The sequence below is a fragment of the Lynx canadensis genome, chromosome A2 (assembly GCF_007474595.2).
Source record: "Lynx canadensis isolate LIC74 chromosome A2, mLynCan4.pri.v2, whole genome shotgun sequence".
NCBI lineage: Eukaryota > Metazoa > Chordata > Mammalia > Carnivora > Felidae > Lynx > Lynx canadensis.
In genome coordinates this window covers 167505752-167525240 of record NC_044304.2, presented here as the reverse complement: position 1 = coordinate 167525240, position 19489 = coordinate 167505752, and the positions used below count along the sequence as shown (strand labels likewise).

General features: G+C 49.4%; 1 protein-coding gene across 3 annotated transcripts in view; it reads right to left on the bottom strand.

Annotated features, from left to right (window-relative positions):
* The window catches only part of UBE3C (ubiquitin protein ligase E3C), a 119271-nt gene that overhangs the window by 15152 nt on the left and 84630 nt on the right, over positions 1–19489 (bottom strand). For all 3 annotated transcript variants that reach the window (XM_030308904.1, XM_030308905.1, XM_030308906.1), the window contains 3 exons: positions 9249–9461; positions 2193–2381; positions 2019–2085 (listed from right to left, as the gene is read on the bottom strand). In XM_030308904.1, coding sequence (XP_030164764.1) covers positions 2019–2085; positions 2193–2381; positions 9249–9461 — 469 coding nt within the window. The remainder of the gene's footprint in view (positions 1–2018; positions 2086–2192; positions 2382–9248; positions 9462–19489) is intronic.

Below are 19489 nucleotides of genomic sequence, written 5' to 3'. Positions count from 1 at the left end.
TTTTTTACAATATGTATTTAAGATTTGGAGAGTTTTCCATAGGTGAGAAAAAAGACTGGAAGGGTAGAATCATCCTCAACCAAACTAAAAAATGTGTGCCACTTCCTAACTTGTCACATTTCCCCTGTGTACCCTATGCGTTCGAATTCCATCCCCCCAAATCTTTATACCCTTCAATAAGCAATGTAACTTCTGGGTTTCTCTCATTAAAAACACAGAAATATGCACAAAGTTGTTTATTACAGTGGGAGGTTAAATGAATCACATATATCCAAAAATGAACTACTGGGACCTCATCAAAATAAAAGCTTCTGCACGGCGAAGGAAACAATCAGCAAAACTAAAAGGCAACCGACAGAATGGGAGAAGATATTTGTAAATGACATATCAGATAAAGGGTTAGTATCCAAAATCTACAAAGAACTTATCAAACTCAACACCCCAAAAACAAATAATCCAGTGAAGAAATGAGCAGAAGACATGAACAGACACTTCTCCAAAGACGACATCCAGATGGCCAACCGACACATGAGAAAATGCTCAACATCCTCATCATCAGGGAAATACAAATCAAAACCACAATGAGATACCACCTTAAACCTGTCAGAATGGCTAACATTAACAACTGAGGCAACAACAGATGTTGGCGAGGATGCAGAGAAAGAGGATCTCTTTTGCATTGTTGGTGGGAATGCAAGCTCGTGCAGCCACTCTGGAAAACAGTATGGAGGTTTCTCAAAAAACTAAAAACAGAACTACCCTACGACCCAGCAATTGTACTACTAGGCATTTATCCACGGATACAGGTGTGGTGTTTTGAAGGGACACATGCACGCCCATGTTTATAGCAGCACTATCGACAATAGCCAAAGTATGGAAAGAGCCCAAATGTCCACCGATGGATGAATGGATAAAGAAGATGTGGTTATGTACATACAATGGAGTATTACTTGGCAATCAAAAAGAATGAAATCTTGCCATTTGCAACTATGTGGATGGAACTGGAGGGTATTATACTGAGCGAAATTAGAGAAAGACAAAAATCATATGACTTCACTCATATGAGAACTCTAAAGGACAAAACAGATGAACATAAGGGAAGGGAAACAAAGATAATATAAAAACAGGGAGGGGGCAAAACGTAAGAGATTCTTCAAATGGAGAACAAACAGAGGGTTACTGGAGGGGGGATGGGCTAAATGGGGAAGGGGCATTAAGGAATCTAGTCCTGAAAGCATTGTTGCACTATATGCTAATTTGGATATAAATTAAAAAAAAAAAATTAAAAGAAAAAAAAATAAATCACTACATATCTATCTAATATCAAAAATTAATTGCAAGAAGAATAACAGCTTGGAAATATCTTTTTTATTTCTGGTGCTAAACAAACAGAATGTATACTATAAATGACGTATCACTATAAACTAGAATTATACGCTACGATTAAGAAAAACTCGCCAAAATAACAATGATTGTTTTAAGGATGCTTTTTTTCTCTTCACTGTTCTTAAATACACGAGGTTAATTTTAAAAAACTTACAAATACCCAAAAGATACACCAATTCGATCTTTGAACAATCTCATTATGGTTTTGTTATTTCTCTGACAACTAATGTTTCTGCGCATCTTTCTATGTGCTCATTGGCCATTTGTATAGGTTCCTTTTGGTTTTTCATTTTCTTGAAGAGCAGAAACTTTAATTTAATAAAAAAGTAAATAGGGGCACCTGGGAGGCTCAGGTGAAGTGTCCCACTTTGGCTCTGGTCATCATCTCGTGGTCTGTGGGTTCAAGCCCCACATCGGGCTCTGTGCTGATAGCTCAGGGCCCGGAGCCTGCTTCGGATACCGTGTCTCCCTCTCTCTCTCTGCCCTCCCCGCTCATGCTCTGTCTCTCTCTCTCTCTCCCCCGCTCATGCTCTCTCTCTCTCAAAAATAAACAAATATTAAAAAAAAAAAATTAGTTTAGAAACATCATCTGTGACGTTTTCAGGAACAAATAACTAGTACTGACAACATACCTGAATAGTTTGTAAAGGATTTTAGGTCCTCAAGACTTATGGGAACTTGTGCACCAGAAATTAATACCTGCCAAAGAAAAAGCAAAAAGGCCCATTTGTAAAATTTGAGACGATTTCAAGAGCGCTTTCTCGCGTCACGAGACGAGTGTGGCTCCGGGCGGCAGCCAGAAGTACCTGAATCTCCTGCTGGTCGAACATTCGCAGCCACTCCAGGTTCAGCACGTTGGCCAGGCCCTGCCGGAAGGCCAGGCAGTGGGGGCGGATCTGGCGGTTGAGTCTGTAGTCCGCCACCAGGTGGATATACGCGATCCTGTTGGCGCTGGTGACAGGGATGTCTTTTCCACCAAACTTCAGTTCAACTACCTGTGAACGTTAAAATCGGGGTCTGAAAATCCCAAGTATGACTAGAGTGAAACAATTTCTTCAAAGACGCTTGCCGGTGCTGCTGCGTCGCGAGAATAAAAGCCGGGCGCCTGGAGCGCCCCAGTCTGCGTCAGCGCAGACGCCGCTCTCGTGGGACTCTCCGAAGCCCGGCACCTCACCGTTTCAGATCAGCAGCCACCAACGCTTTCTCCAAAGCACTAAGGAATGACGCGACAATGTAATCGTGGCAACTTCGTTCTCAAGAATTAGGAGTCACAAAGGGCAAAGGTATGAACCAAAAAATGAACTTAAATCAAAAGCGATTCAATCTGGAGAAAACACAGCTTAAGGAATGAAGGTTGCGGTAGAATAACTGCTCATATTTGTACAAACAGCACGTTCTTCTCTTTGTATTTCCATCACGTTGGTACTATGGAGTACCCTATTTTTTTTAAAAAGATTTCATTTTTAAATAATCTCTACACCCAACATGGGGCTCGAACCTATAACCCCAAGATCGAGCGTTACACGCTCCACCGACTGAGCCAGCCGGGCACCCCTGAAGTATTTTAAATGTGACTCAGAGGACGGTGGCAACATCAGAGGTAACAGACGAGCGCGTTCCCGCGTATCTGAACTGAATTCCCAAGAACGAGTGGTTACCGTCACGCGGGCACGTCACAAAACCTGCAGGTCCGGCACACGGTCACTCGCGGACGCGCCAGGCAGGGGCAGAGGCCGGGCGCCGGCTCGCCCGCCCACCGTAACGGACACCCGCGAGTCCGCTGGGCCCTCGAACCGCTCTCGCCGTTGGCGCAGTGGTGGTATTTTCAATAGCGTCTCACACACCAGAGGGGACGACAGAACACCACAGACGATCACGAACACACAGGCCCGAACGCGCCTTCTAAGTTCCTCGTTTCCTAGCACTTAAACGGGAGAAATGCATTCTCAGGTGCATCCGGATGACGGGGAAACAGCGAATCCACCGTAAGTGAACGAAAACATTCCAGAGCCACCACGGAGGCGGCCCCCCTCCGGGGCAGACACGGCACCTCCTCCTCACGTTCCTCCACAGCCTGTGCTTCTCCTGGGGCCCGTCACGTTCCACGCGGATCGAGGACGGTGGCACGTCACCCGGTGTCTCACCACTTGGCACAAAGGCCATTTAAAAATCTGCTGAAGATGATAAACTCGTCCCGTGCCTGACGGCCCCACGACCACCTCATTGGGTTTGCTTTTCCCATATGGCACGTTCTAGGCAACGCCCCCCTTCTCACTGATTCCCGTTCTCCGCGCTCCGCACGCACGTCTCCTGCACGTCTCCAGCCGGGGACAGGCCACGACGCCTCCCGTGCTCGCCGTCCGCTGGCAGGCCATCTGTGACCCGGGCCCCAGGAGCTCGCTGCTCTGTTTTCATTTCAAAATCCCACCCGTTCCTTTAAGAGGACTGACAACAGGTAATAAGCGAGGGTGTACTGAGTGACTCGAAGACAAAGGACCCACGAAACCATCAGTTGAAGGACTCCCAAAGCCCCAGCAGCCCTGCCTGATGGGACGGCCATGACCTTTCCAGTGACTCTCTGGGCTACGCCCACACAACTTCCCACGTTTCACACCGTGTCCGGCCTGCCCTAGGATCTCAGGTCTGAGGGCATATTTAAAGCTTTCAATCTGGAACCAGAGCAGCTCTTACAGCCAGAGCTATCTCCCCGCTTCGGAATGTCTGCGTTCACGGCGTGGCTGGGCGCACGGGCTTCCCCCCCCCCCCCCCCCCCCACCTCCCTCCCTCACTCACCGGAGCAGACAGGGCCTCACTCACTCACTCACTCACTCACTCACTCACTCACCCACTCACCAGAATGGCTCATTTTATCCTCAGCGCAGCGGACACACCCTCTGAAAATGAGGACGGGCCTCTAGGACTTGCCCGAGGCCACAGCACAGCTGCAAAGCCAGGGCTTCAACAGGGTCCTGGGACTCAGGTTCACGCTCTCCCAACGTTACAGACGCCCATGCCGGGTCCACGTTAAGCCCCGAGCGCCCGCTCGGGAGAGCTCTGGGTACAGGTTAGCAGGCTGAAGTCTCACGTTCGTTTTCCAGCAGGCTAACAGACAGCCGGACTGATTATACCCAAGGAAACAGATTGGGGAGGAACACTATTATTTGAAAAGGGAAGATTAATTAACATAACCTGCTGATGTAATGAAGTAGCTGCATATTACAAATCTTTAACTCGCAGTATTTTATAAACGGAAACCTGGATGAAGGACCATGTTTTTATATCCATCTCCGTGGGAATCCATAAGATACCCCCAAATTAGCGGCTTTACCAGTGACTTTCTAAATTTTTCTCATTTGACTCTTTAGTATAATTATTCTTATGCACTGTCATCTATAATCTCTTTATCCAGGGGGAATTTCTATGAGTAATTGGAACATCTTAACTTCACACTTTTGCTTTTAATAGATTCCAATATTATCAGTGATGCTTTAATGGAACTCTTACAAATGCGACATTTCAGTATTACCATCTATTTCAGAAGGAAAAATGGGAAATACTCCCATTAGCAAAGGCCGTGGACAGGTCATCATAAAACTGACTGCCCCAGCACTTTTATTTCGTTTTTAAATCATGCCACCAGATGCGGGGAGACAAGAGTAGCCAGCAGCATTGACATCTGTATGTTCGAGGTTTCCTTATGCCGATAAAAAAAACCCCTCTTTAAAAAAAAATCTGAATTTTGCAGGTTGAAACTTCAGGTCTATAAAATGGAAGAGGGGCACCTGGGTGGCTCAGTTAAGTGTCTGAGTCTTCACTGTGGCTCAGGTCATGATCTCACAGTTCGTGAGCTCAAGCCCCGTGCCGGGCTCTGCACTGACGGTGCGGAGTCTGCTTGGGATTCTCTCTCTCTCTCTACTCCTCCCCCGCTCATGCTCGCTCACTCACTCTCTCGGAATAAATAAACATTAAAACAAAATAAAATAAAAAAATAAAAAATAAAATAAAATGGAAGAAGAGATGGAAACAAAGCAACTAAGTAAGATGTAACCAAAAGAAATACGGTTCTGTATTCCTCATTCTTATTTTATCGCACAGTATTGGAGTTACTTTTCATTTTTCTAAGATTGATTTTTAAATACCCAAAGCTACACCCAAAGCGGGGCTCAAACCCACAACCCCGAGATCAAGAGTTGCACTCTCTTCCGACTGAGCCAGCCGGGGTCCCTGATAGTACGTTTCAAAATGCCTGGAGATGACCTAGTAAGAGAGGGAAGCAGGAAGCCTCAGGCAGGATCGTTACCTTTGTTTCCGTTTAGGATTTAATCCACAGCTATTTCTTCAATACGTAGCTTGTTAAAGGCTAAGAAATAGACTAAAATTCGAGTACCATGACGATGAACATTTAAAAATGCCCAGAATTTAAACAGCAGGATGTATTCATCCATGTGTGTGTTTTCAATCTTTGCTTTTGAAGACACCTCTGTGGCGTTGGAACCGTGCAATGTCCTGCAGCCCAGGGAGGAAGCCAATAAAGATCTTAAATCTCCCCGTAACTTTCTCAAAGAACCGTCAGGGACTCACGCAGCTCTGTGCGTGGCAACAGCACAATGAAACAGTCCTTCACACTCAGCAGGACGGCTGCTATTTTTTTTTAAAAGAGAGAGTGAGAGAGAGAGAGACAGAAAAGAAGGCAGAAAGCAAGTGCTGGCAGGCGTGTGGAGGGATCAGAACCTCTGCAGAGCCGGGAGAAATGCACCGTGGTGTACCCGCTGTGGAGGACGTGCGGCAGGCCCTCGGAAAGTCACCATTAGAACCTGCACAGGACCCAGCAATCCCACCTCTAGGTATGCACCTACGGGAAGGGGACGCAGGGACTTGAACAGATACTTTGACAGCAACGTTCACGGCATCCTTGTTCACGATGGCGGACACAACTCTACTGTCCGTCAAGGGATGAGCGGATAAAGGGGACGCGTATGTACGATGGAGTATCAGCCTTAAGAAGGAAGAAACCACAGGTGAACCTGGAGGACGTCGCACTCAGTGGCACAAACCTGTCACAGAAGGACAGATACTGTGTGATTCCACCTGTATGAGGTCCTTACAGCCGTCAAACTCACAGAGACCCAAAGGAGAATGACGGGCACCAGGGCACGGGGGCGGGGGACCGGGGCTCCAGTGCAACAACGTCCTGCCCGCCTATCCTCCTCTGACTCAAATAAAATCTACTTCGCTCAAGATACCTACAGAATTACTTTATTTTTCAAAAATTTATTTTAAGAGAGAGTGCACTGGCGAGTGCAAGTGGGGGAGGAGCAGAGAGAAAGGGGGGGGAGAGAGAGACAGACAGAGAGAGAGAGAGAGAGAGAGAGAGAGAGAGAGAAAATCCCAAGCAGGCTCCATGCTGACAGAGTGGAGCCTGACTCAGGGCTCAAACTCACCAACTGTGACATCATGAACTGAGCCAAGATCAAGAGTCGGATGCTTAACTGACTGAGCCACCCGGGTGCCTCGAGGACGTCATTTTTAAGATGAAGATTACACAGGCGTGCTCTCATTAAAACTTGTTTCATTGCTTAACCCCCAGGTTGTGGTTCCTCTGAATTCTGGAAACACCTAACCCGAAGGCTGCTTCCAGGCCCCGCCCTGACTTACAGAATCAACATCTCAGGTTTCTCTGAGAGGAGGCTCCCGTATTTTCTTTGTTCTTTTCTTTCTTTCTTTCTTTTTAAAAAGATGTTATTTTCTTAAGCAATCTCTACACCCAACAGGGGTGCTCGAACTTACAACCCCGAGATCGAGAGTCACATACTCCACAGATGGAGCCAGCCAGGTGCCCCTAGTGTTTTCTTGTTATTCATTTTTCTATTAGCTCCAAAATGCACCTGTTTAGGCCGCCTTACCCTGATGCACTGAAATACTGCAAACCAGCGATGGATGGACACACTGGTTGTCTTTCTGAGCGTAGGTCTAACCTTTCTAAAGCCCAAGGCCTCAGATTGTCCTCCAAGAGGACAGGAGAAGCTCAGACTGGTGTCTGTCTGCCTCCTCTCATGCACCCCCAAACTTAGCCCCTTCGACATCTGCTCACCTACCCGGTGAATGCCTTTCCACCCAGCCAGCCTCTCTTCCAGGTAGCTCTCCCTGACCTACTTGGAGCTGAGCTACTAGTAAACTGATACCTCACTATCCTGTTCGTATCGGCCTCCCTTGTTAGAATGTGTGTGTTCTCCTAGTTTACAAACCGTCTCCCACGCCTGGCCCGACGGCTCGCTCACAGAGTGTCATTAACGTCTCATAATGAAAACATACGGACCAGGCACGGTGGCAGGTAGGTAACGTGATATGAAAATAACCAAAATTGCATTAGCTCCAATGTGTTCAATACATGTGTTTATCAAAATAAAATGTGAGAGCTCACACCTGGAGGGTCAGGTTGAGGAGTACCCTGTGTGGGTCAATGTACTCTCAGTGGTGGCTTCACCAAACGCTAAGTATCTATCTAGTACGAAGTTACTTTTGAGGTGGCAAAGCCTCAGTCAGAAACCAAGTAATAACAGAAATTTAGAGAAATGAGTATGAAGTTCAAAGGTAACCACAGTTTTGTAGTTAAAATAACGACTACTAGGTTCGGAAAATGGCACGATTCATGTAGGAACAGCAGAAAAGCGGTCTTTCCCCACAGAAGAGATGTATTTGTCTGAAAACCAAAATTAAGTTAGACAAGCAAAGCTGGGTAGTTAAAATCTAGTAAGATCAGAGAGCAGCATCAAAGGTTCTTAAATGTTGGATCTGTCTGTGTACATTAACAAAGGCTTTGTGGATTACGGGGAGCACGTGAACACAGGCCGAGGCAGACAGAACAGTAGACGCGCGTCCACGGCGCAGCGCCCGTTTCAGCAGGTGTCGCCTCCTAGCCGATCTGGGTCATCTCCGCGTCCACCCGCTGCCCCTGCTCCCCTCATCCTGGAAGCAAATTCCGGATGTTACCGAGTCTTCTGCCGCCTGGTGTGCTGTCCACGCGTGCGCACAGCGGTATTATCACCACAGCTGAGAAGTGGAAATAACCCAGACGTCCCTCAGCCGAGAAAGAAAACGCGGCACATCGGTACAATGGGACGACGTTCGGCCAGAAACAAAAAAAAAAGCACCGGCTCCTGCAACAGGTGAACGAAGCCGGTCACACAAGGCCACAGGCCGTGAGATCCGGGTTATGTGCCACATCCAGAGACAGAACGTAGATGGCGCTCACCCACGCTGGGCAGGAGCGACCCGCTAACGGGCACAGTCTCTGTGGAGGGACGCAACCATCCCGAACTTAGCTGCTGGTGACGGCGGAGCACTCTGGGGGTACACTGACCCGCGCCATGCTCTAAAGCGTGCATTTTTATGGTATGTACGTTATATCCCGACAATACTGTCATTTAAAAAATTAGTTTGAATCATCTCTAACATGCACTTTTTTTTTTTTTTTAAAGATAAACACACCAAGGCCAACCAGACTGATAACAAAGGCCAGCGATCCGTGGCCGAGCCACCGAGGCCCCCACGGTGATCAGGTAGGGAACAGAGGCGCACGGAGGCCCCTCGGGGCTCCTGTCGGGAAGGCGCTAACCTGCCACTCCCAGGGACCGAGAGCCAGCCAAGAGGCAGGGGTTAACCCCCGGCCCAGGAAGAGAGTCCCCGAGGACAGCCGTCACAAGGGAGTGGGGCGAGGGCCCGGGTGTCTCCAGCCCCCACCAACTCCCCACTTCTAACCCGCAGCCACGGCAGTTCTTCCAAGGGAGACGTGGAGCCTCCCCCCGCAAAGAGAAACCCTCCTCGTCGCCATGTGAACAGCAGCCGGCCAAGGGCCTCCTCACCTGCGCCTCTCCCAGGTCGTTGTTCACCACCGTGAAGTTCAGCCCAAGCTCCTCCACGTCGCCTTCGTAGCTCTTGAGAAACAGCAGATTCTTGTACACTTCAGGGTCTAACGAAGCCAGATGGTGGATGTCCACGTCCGCACTGGTTCCCAGCAATTTGGACAGGAAGAAGCCGGCGAAGGGCAATTCTACCAGCATATTCTCATAGAGGGCCTTCGGATGAGAACAAGGAACAACGATCAGTACGTCACAGGAATCCTTTCTCAAACTTCCTACAAATAAAAAAAAGGCCAACTTGAGCCTGAAGAGAATCCTAAGACGGCAGATACTTTCTCTCCGCAGCAGCAGCGACGACGGCGGAAGCTAGCGTTTGGCGAGCACTTACCAGCGCGGGGCCGGTTTGACCATTCGCCGCGTGCACTCCGCGTGTCACGACTCTCAAACACCTGAGGGCCGAACCACAGCACGTTCACACCAAGGGGGACGTTCGAGAGCCACACGTGTTGTGCTGCAATGGCGGTCAGCACGCGTTTCCCGCAAAGGGCTCTGCCGGCGGAGGGGTCTCCTGGCTGCGCAGGCCGGAGTCTGACGCACGCCCTTGAAAGGCCTCCTGTCTTTCCTGGTACTGCTGGCCACAGCCGGTGGCCCGGGGCTTTGGGCTGTGTCACTCCCAGCCCTGCCTCTTCGAGAGGCTGTCGTCCCTGGGTGTGCCGGCACCTCCCTCCCCGGTCTCTATCATGAAGACACCCGTCACCTCTCTCACCCAGTGTGACCCCTCCTAGCTTGACCGCATAGGCAAATAAGGTCGGGTTCCCAGGCGCCAGGGATCAGGATGGAGCCTCTACCTTTTCTGGGGCCGCGGTTCAACGCACGACCGCAGGCCGGACCGGCTCGGTGGCCGTGCCTCCACTCTGCCTCTAGCAAAAGGAGCATAGACAATGCGTGGACGAGCGAGGGCAGCCGTGTGCCAGGGCCGCACTCAAGTAATTCCCAACGCCAAGAAATACCATCCTTCAGACTTGTAGCGACCAAAAGGAAAAAGCCTTCCGAGCACCCTGGCCACGCGACAGGCAGCAGGCGGGGCCCGGCCCACAGGCTGCGGTCTGCCCCGCGCTGTTCTTACAGGGGGAGACGGAGCGTGGGAGGCGCGTGTGCAGACCCTGGGAGTCAGCGGCTGGCAGAGGTGGTGTCCAAAGCAGGTGCCCTGGCGCCCACACCAGGACTCCTCTGCTGCGTTCCCGTCTGCCCCGTGTCTGCGGACGGCGACGGATAACCAGACCGCACACTCGCGCACGTTAAAGGGTAATTCACGTACCGTAAAATAAAATGTGCGTGCGGCCTGATGAATTATTACATTTGATCACACCCGTGCAGCGGCCACAGAAGGCGTCCAGACACAGAACACTTCCCCCTCCCCGAGGTCCCGTGAGTGTTCCCTCCCGTTACCCCATTCTGTGGTCATCACCACGGCTGAGTCCCGCCGGGCCCGGGACTTTGTCGACGGGATTATACAGCACGCGCCCTCTTCCACACGCCTTCTCACAACATCCTGTTTCTGAGACTCGGCTATGATACTGTTCTTTCACCGAAGGCTGTGTGACACCGTCGCGTGATGGGCACATGGTGGACATGTGGGCGGTGTCCCATTTGGGGCTGCTGGACAGTCGGTCTGAGCCCTTCTGTGGATCTGTGCTGGCTTCTCCCAGTACAGACCTAAGACCTGTTAACAGGCGAAGCGCTGGGCCCCAAGGTGCGTTTAGCTCTATTAGGCAATGACATGCGGTTTTCCAAAGTGCAACCATTTTCCCACCATGACCAGCAAGCAGGAAGATTCCAGCTGGTCCAGGACCTCACCAACGATTGGTACAGACAGTCTTTTTACGTTTAGCTATTCTGGTTGGTGCAACGGGGTACCTCGCTGTGGTTTTCATCTGTAACTCCCTCATGACCAGTGGTGACGGCATCACTGTGTTAACCCCCAGATTCTCTACCAAGAGACGGTGCGGGTTTTCCAACATGATGTCAGGGTTCATCTTACATGATAAATATCAATACAGCTCAAGGCTGTAAAGTTCAACAAGGAGTGAGAAACAGGCTGTAGACTTCTCAGGAACATTCTTATTATTTTATTCTAAGAGATGAGGGACTTGGAAGCCGCCACAGGTCTTGTCACAAATGTTCTACTGAGACTAAGCGAGCACATACTGATGCTGGCCTCGTTTTGTGCGGCCCGTCAGGAAGATCTCCTCAGTGGAAGGAAGGGAGGCTTACAGAAGTCAAGGGGAGTCTGGATCTCCACGACAAAGGCCCTTCGTGCTAGAATACTCGTGGTCTGCAGAGACCTGACACGGGATGAGGGGAGTCCCCACCCCCACTTGGAACGTGGGGAGCTGGGCGCACATCGTCACAAACCCTGGGGACCCTTGCCTGAGACGGAGTGAGGCCGGGAGGCCAGGCGCTAGGAGCACAGACAGAGCGGGATGGAGGAGGGAGCCCCACCTTGGAAAGTGCTGCCGTGAGCTGCGGAGCGTGAGCTGTGCTGGGATGTATTCACCGCTTTTCCTGTAAGGGAGATTCCAGTGCCACCACGCCGCTCAGGGAACACCAACATAAAAACAAAGTTTAATCCCGGGGGAAATCTCTCAGCCACGAGGCCGCAGCTTTGGAAGCCCCTCTGCCGGGAGGCCGTGCACCTGACCACATCCACATCCACGTCCACTAGGTGTGGGACGCGAGGCTTTGCCGAGACACACCCGTGCGAGTTTGCACACAGAAGACCACCAGCGTCCAGAGAGCAGGGCTCTGCCCCTCCAACCTTCCAGCCCCGACGCCATCCGTCAGCTCGGCTTACGGGAGCCCTTCCCTGGTTACGGCTTCAAGCACCCTTACGGTGTCTACTCGGCCGTTCCACATCAAGTGCCCGCCACTTCCGCACTGGTAACGACAAACAGTGGTCGTCTGTGAAAACCACTGGTCCGTGAACACACCGAAAACTGAACACTTGTACGAGTGCCCCCTTCCCTCCTCCGCCGGAGAACGCTCAGGTTCACCTTGAGATGGACACCGGAAAGTCCCCCCACTAACACGACTGGAAGGAACTAGAAGACAGCCATGAAACACCCGGAGAGCACTGGCTTGTTTCAGAAAGCCACTGGCCGACAATACGAGTGACACTCTCCCCAAGTCAGGTCACACCATCTGTTAACTACGTATTTCGTAATATTCCCCCACCAGCTAAGACTCCAGATGTTCTCTGCCAGGGAAACTGAAGGGTTATGTCTCTGTGCTTTTACTTCTGATTTGAAGACTGATGATTAGCCGATTAATTCTAAAAAAAAAAAAAAAAAAAAGAAAGAAAAAGGCAAAAAAGGACTTCAGAACGAGAGAATGAGCAGTACGATGGTGACCGGGCTTAACCCATCTACTGGTATCGCAAAGAAAGAGCTGTTGGAAAATCCACAGTTTGCTCAAAGTTAAGAATGGCTAATACTATTACCCCGGAGCACTTAAAACTCCCATTACTTCTAAATGAACGATGGCTTCAAAGCCAAGAACATTCTGCACAAGACGACATGATTGATTCCAGGTGTTGAAGAAAAGCCTCATTTGTACAGTGGACTTTAAAGTAAGCTGGAAGTGTAAATCATTTGATGTTCAATATATAAGGTCATTGTTTGCCATTTCTGCATTAGTAACAATAAACCAGTGAAATTCGTTAAATATATCAGAGCTACCTGAATTTTAAACAGAAATCCCACTGTGACTCATAAAATGTAAATGCCTAGGTATAATTTTTTACGTAAGGCAGGTTTAAACCGTTAGAGCATTTAATATACAAGCACTAATAAATGATAGCACTAAAAACTATGATTGCATCAGCTAAATGGATTATAAATTAAATTTCCATAATGTATGCAACCGAGATACAAATGTAAGCATAAATCAAGGTATTTTCTAAACACAGGTTAATTATACAATTTCAAGACTGCCTATTTTTTATGCAAAATAATCCACTTAGCATTTTCCACATTGGCCTTAATTCTCAGCCAGTTGCACACTTGTTCCAGAAGCACATCAATAACTACTTGTCACGAAAAAAACTGCAATAGGTATATGGAAAAAACCTGTAGCGTATTTTTCAACTGTCTGTCTTTTATGAGTGTTTATAGCTAGAGATTGTGCCAAAATGATTTGAAATAAAAAGGATTAATTATAGTAGAAGCCTTTTAATATAAGTGAGTGCAGTCGCAATGCAATTAATGCAAATCGTGGCGCTATCGGGAGAATAAATGCGAACCGCGTCACAGGCCATTTCTGTTTGTTGCCAAATAACTTCAGTAATTTACTACATTAAGAATCAATAAAAAAAATAATGCTTTTCAAATGCATCTCTATCAATCTTCAGGCAGTTCTAAAGTGAACATTTATAACTTAATCTAAAAACTATATCAGAGTTGTCTTGTATTAAAACCACCCTAATTGAGCAAGAAGATAATAATTTTAATTATTTCAGATCATGCTAACCTTGGAGTTTAAAAAAATAAGGAAGAAATGTAAAATAAGGATGTAAGCTGACAGTAATACGTTATGTATTAAAAAAATTTTTTTTAAGAATCTTTATCCATTTTTGAGAGAGAGAGAGAGACAGAGCATGAGCAGGGCAGGAACAGATAGAGAGGGAGACACAGAATCCGAAGCAGGCTCCAGGCTCCGAGTTGACCTTCAGCACAGAGTCCGACGCGGGGCTGGAACCCGTGACCCTTGAGATCATGACCTGAGCCGAAGTCGGCCGCTCAACCAACTGAGCCACCCAGGCGCCCCAGTAATACACCATCTAATAGTTGTGCTTCAAAATTACTAACCGGGAGTGGAAAACATGGTCCTCGCTGGGACTACCGTGGGTTTTAGGCCCATAAGCTCCCGCAGGGCAGGAAACACACTCCATCCTTAACAGGACCTGAATCTACATGCAACATCTGGCATCCAGGCGCTCAGGAGACATTTATTAAATGCCAACTTATCATGTGCTAGGGACTACTTTGTACACTGCAATTCTACAACCATAAATTTGTTTGCAAAAACCCATTTCTGCTCTTTGGAGACACCCCAGGTTATGCAAAACCACGTGTGCGTCCACGTGTGTAAAGAGTCACTCCAAGCCCCTGGGCGTCCACAACCCTGTCCCAGGCGTCTTTCTGTGGCGCTCACTGCTTTCGTCAGCACAGCGGCAACGACACCGGGTGTAAAGGTTTGCGCCCCGGATTCCCAGGTACCTCCCGTGCACCGTCACCACCCCAGATGGTGAGGCAGCCCCCCACCCCCACACTCCCTCCTGCTCTCGGGCACCTCCAGTGTTTCTTTACACATCGACTCCGTCCGTTCAGGACTCGGCGAATGCCCACCAAGCACGACTGGGCAGGTGCAGTGGTTCCAGGGATCCCTGAAACCCGCAGGCTCCATGCGACGGTGCTGGCACCGCCTTCTCTTCCTACGGGGACTGCAGGTGCCAGAGAGCAGGGCGCTCCTCTCTAGGCCCCATTCCCACGCCTCCAGCCACGGCCACGGCCACTGCCAACACTGGAAGCCAAGGCTTTCGAGAGGACGTATCGTTACTTGCTCATGGCAACGGACGGTCTGGACTTGATGCTTTGACAGCTTTATTGAAAAAAACAGTTCAACTTTGGAAAACCTGTAGGGGATGTCGGGTGGGTGGGAGATGAAAGTTCACCTCTCCTAGCCTATTCTCCTCGTCAGACATCCAGAAATCAACCTGTGACGTGGAGTAATTCTGAGCGGCGGGCGCCTCCCCTCTCTTGGCCTCCCCTCCCCTCCTCTCCCAGGTTCCCACTCTTCCCAGAGGGCCGGTCTCTGCCCACAGAAATAGTTCTGGAAGATAAACACCCAAAAGGGTCTGCCCAAGTAACAAACCCACAGTCCCATTTACAGCCACAAGGAGTAAACATCTGGGAGTTTTAGAACTGTTGTTACGTTCCTGCTTCTGAGAGATTTAGCAAGAGTTTAGAAAAACAGGGAGGTCCAGCTGAGGTACCCCACACAGCAGGAACTATTTTCACCAATGAAAAGGAAACATTTTTCAGGTTTAAAAGTTCTTGAGGCGCCTGGCTGGCTCAGTCTGTAGAGGGTGTGTGTGAATCTTGATCTCCGGGTTGTGAGTTCGAGTGCCACGTTGGTCGTAGAGACTACTTAAAAATAAAAATCTTAAAAAAAATTCTTTCACCACATAGGATAATAAAATATTAGACTGAGATCTGTCATACCACCTCCCTTGAAATTTGAGCATATGGGTGTCCCTCAAAGGCATTACCTCCAGGCACTGAGTACTTTCCCTAGCAAGACTAGGACCCCTGACCTCCAGACTCCCTCCAGCTTCCAGCGGTCACACCCACCGACTCCGCCCCATGTCAGTTTCCTTCCGCTAACTCCCCTGACACTTTCTGGCTCTTGCAAAGTCACCACATTACACTGCTGTTTCTTGAGCTTTGCTGAGACACAGGTCACGTCCCTTACAAGTCGCCCATTTACAGAGAACAAGCCAGCGGTCGTACGGGGAGAGTGGTGTGGCCGTCACCACAGCTGGGTTTTGGACATTTTCATCACCCTGTACTCCTTAATGGTCCTCATTTCTCCCACGCTCCCATCCTGGGACAATCTTTCATCTACTTTATGTCTTCACAGATTTCCCTTTTGGGGCTTTCAGCCATCTGCTGTGCTTGGCTTTGCTCACGTAGCGTGTTTCGTTCAGCGTGCAGAGGCAGGGGGAAGATTCCGTCGCAGGGCTGGAACAGTTCTGTTAGTCTTGGTCAGCTGACGGCCGTTTGGGTCACGAGTCCCCTCGGGCTGTTTCCGGTAATGCTGCGCGCACTTCTGGACAAGTTCTGCGCGGACACGTGCTGGCTGGGCCATGGAGCGGCCCTGCTGGACTGTGTAGGAGCGGCCGCCCTCCCCCGCGTTCGCGGTCTACTCCCACGGACGGGACTTCGATTCCTCCACGTCCCCGCCAGACGTGTTCTTACCGGTCCCGCTGACTCTTCCCGTCCTAGTGGCGGTGAAGTGGTTTTGATGTGCGTTTTCCTGAGGACCGAGGATGGTGAGCATCCCTTCTGTGCTCGCTGCTCACTAACCTGTGTCCTTTGGAGAAGCGTCTACTCAGGCCCTTTGCCCATTTTGAAATAAGTTTGCCTTTCCGTTTCCGAGGACTTTAGGTATCCTAGCACAAGTCCCTTACCCTCTTTAAGTTTCTTGACGGTGTTCTTTGAAGCAAAAAGGTTTTGGATGCAATCCGATCTACTTTTTTTCTTTCTGCATTCTTGGTTTCACTTCTGCGGAGCGCGATTCTTCCTGGCAGCCCGGCAGCACCAGGCACTGCTCCGGGACGGGATGCGCCCGCTCTCCGTCCTCCTCAGCGTCCCTGTCCGTCAGCGGCTCTCTCCTCGTTCGCGCTCTCACACCGGTGGGAAAAGCAAGGCCGGGATCTCCGCCCCTCACTGCCTCTTCCACCACCCGCGCCGCCGTCCCTGCTGCTGGGCCACAGCGCCCACTGCAACGCCTCCCACAGCTGCTGGCCCCCTGACGGTGACCCTGACCTAACTGCGTGGCCAGTGCCCGCACACTGGGCCTTCTCTTTTCTTGCAAACAAGCACTAGGCTCTGCCAGCCCCACACTTGAGCTACCGCTCAGATCTTCTTCACCCCTCAAGAGCTGTGACTGTGCTACCCCTGCCCCCATCCTTCCTGGAGCAGAGAACCCCTGTCCTAGGCGTGCAGCCCAACTGGTCCTCACAAAGTGAACCCACTCAGTAAAAGCACTCGGTCCCCTAAAGAGGAACTGACCAGCATCCCAGAAACCCCCCGTGCCCCTCCAAGGATAAAGGACCTGACACCCAGTAACAGAAATTAGTTTTGCCGGAGTCCTACAGAATACACTCTGCTCTTTCTGGCTTCTCGCACTCAACATCATATCTGTGCCACGCCTCTGAGCTGCTGTGAATAGCTGTAGCTGGGTCACCCTGTGGTTCATGTGAATGTCCCACAGCTCATTTACCCGCTGTACTTCTGAGGGACGTCTGGGTAGTTTACTTCGGGGCCGCATAATACAGCGTTACCATGCACGGGTCTTGGGGAACACACACACACGTATTTCTACGGGTTACACCTATAGGTACAGGACACAGCAGCTGGAGTACCCCCGCAGGTACAGGACACAGTACCTAATAAGGTACTTCTGGAAGACCCTGCTCCCGTACCTTTCAACCCACGTGCTAAGGCTTTGGCCTCCACCCTCCAGGCAAGCTTCTCGAACACGCTGTGAAATGCTCACTTCTCAGTCCTATGCTCTTGACACAGGGACAGCATCTGACTGTTCCTCACTGTCTCTTCCCTGAAACACAGTTTCACGTGGCTTCCATTCTGCTCCCCGCTCTCAGCTGCCTTCTCCTGACCTTCGGTGGCTACATCCTCCTCCAGCCTCTGAACTCTCAGCCTGGGGACAGCCCAGGACTCGGTTCCTCAGCGTTTCCTCTTCTCTAGCTACACTTACTGCCTGGGCGACACAGCCCCATCTCACGACCTCAGGCCTGTTTGAGCTCTGACGGCTCAGCTCCTGCCTTGCCCCTCAAGCCAAGGCCCGCAGATTCAACCGCATGCTTAGCTGACATCACCACAGAATGTCTGACAGACCTCTCAGCCCTAAGGAAAAACGAACACTTCATCATCCCTCCCCAAACCCCTCTCGGTGGATGACACTCGTATCCCCCGGTTCTCAGAACAAAATCCGTGTGGCCCTGCTGTCTCTCCTCCTTCCCACCCCAACATCTGAGTTTTTAGCAAATCCCCTTGGGTCCCACTGCTTCCTCTCCAACACTACCTCCCAGGACGAAGATACCTAACGACCACCCAACCTGAGTGCCTGTGACACCTCCAACTGGCCGGCTTGCTCGCGCTCCCCTGGCTGTGTGAGCTATTTATGATACCAGGGCAGGGAGACCCGCACAACGTAACTCGTATCCCATCACTGCTCTGCTCAGACCCCTGCTGCCTCCCAAAGTTGATCACAATTCTGGAAATGAGAGTAACGATATGTATGTTTCCTTGGTCTGCTTTCATTAAATGAAATTTACTAATTTCAAGCTAGTACTTAAATGTTCTAAAGAATTTAAATGGGCTACATTTTGTTTTTTAATATTTACTGTCTTTACTGCACAAATGAAGATTAAAGCAGTGGACGTTAAAGCAGGACGAGCAAGTCTGTGTTTCTAATTTTCACAGTGACCACTTAACATGGCTTAGAGAAACGAAGACGGTCTCGACACGGTACTGATCTGTGTTTGACTCGTATTTGGGAGTGCGTAAAAATTAGGAGAAGGGATATCCCAACAGCAGGGAAGATCTACTTTATTCAGGAGCAGAAAGAATTTTGGTGAATATCTCCAAGTGGCTAAAACTAAAATAATACTTTTAGGTGGTGGAATCAGCTGCATTCTGGAACACCCTTGTCACTTTCACCATACAACCTACCTTGTTTTTATATCATGTTTAATTCTGAAGAAATAAACTTAGGGGCGCCTGGGTGGCGCAGTCGGTTAAGCGTCCGACTTCAGCCAGGTCACGATCTCGCGGTCCGTGAGTTCGAGCCCCGCGTCAGGCTCTGGGCTGATGGCTCAGAGCCTGGAGCCTGTTTCCGATTCTGTGTCTCCCTCTCTCTCTGCCCCTCCCCCGTTCATGCTCTGTCTCTCTCTGTCCCAAAAATAAATAAACGTTGAAAAAAAAAAAAATTTAAAAAAAAAAAGAAATAAACTTAGGTAGAAAACTATGACCTTAACTGACAAGAAGAATAATTTTCAGATTGGTGAACACTTTGTTCTTAAAGGAAAAGAATGTAAATTCTGTGTTATTAGAATGCTGTACGGATTTAAGGGAACAGTTCTCAGAGGGGGTAAGATTAAAACAAAATAATCATCTGTAAATTACTATGATCGTTCATTGTTCTGCTTCCAAAAAAAGTTGAAGGTCAACAAGCAAACTCATAATGAACCGCCCACTGTGGATAATCGGGAGACTCAGAGAAAGCTTGCTTGTGAAATTTGCTGACACCAAAGTAAAAAAGTCTTTACACCGATTGGAAGGCTTGGATTAAGCACAGGATGATCAACTATTGGCTGAATGTTATGTTTAAAAAATCTAGGCGAAAAGATCTATTAACTTGAGACACAAGAGCACTTAGTT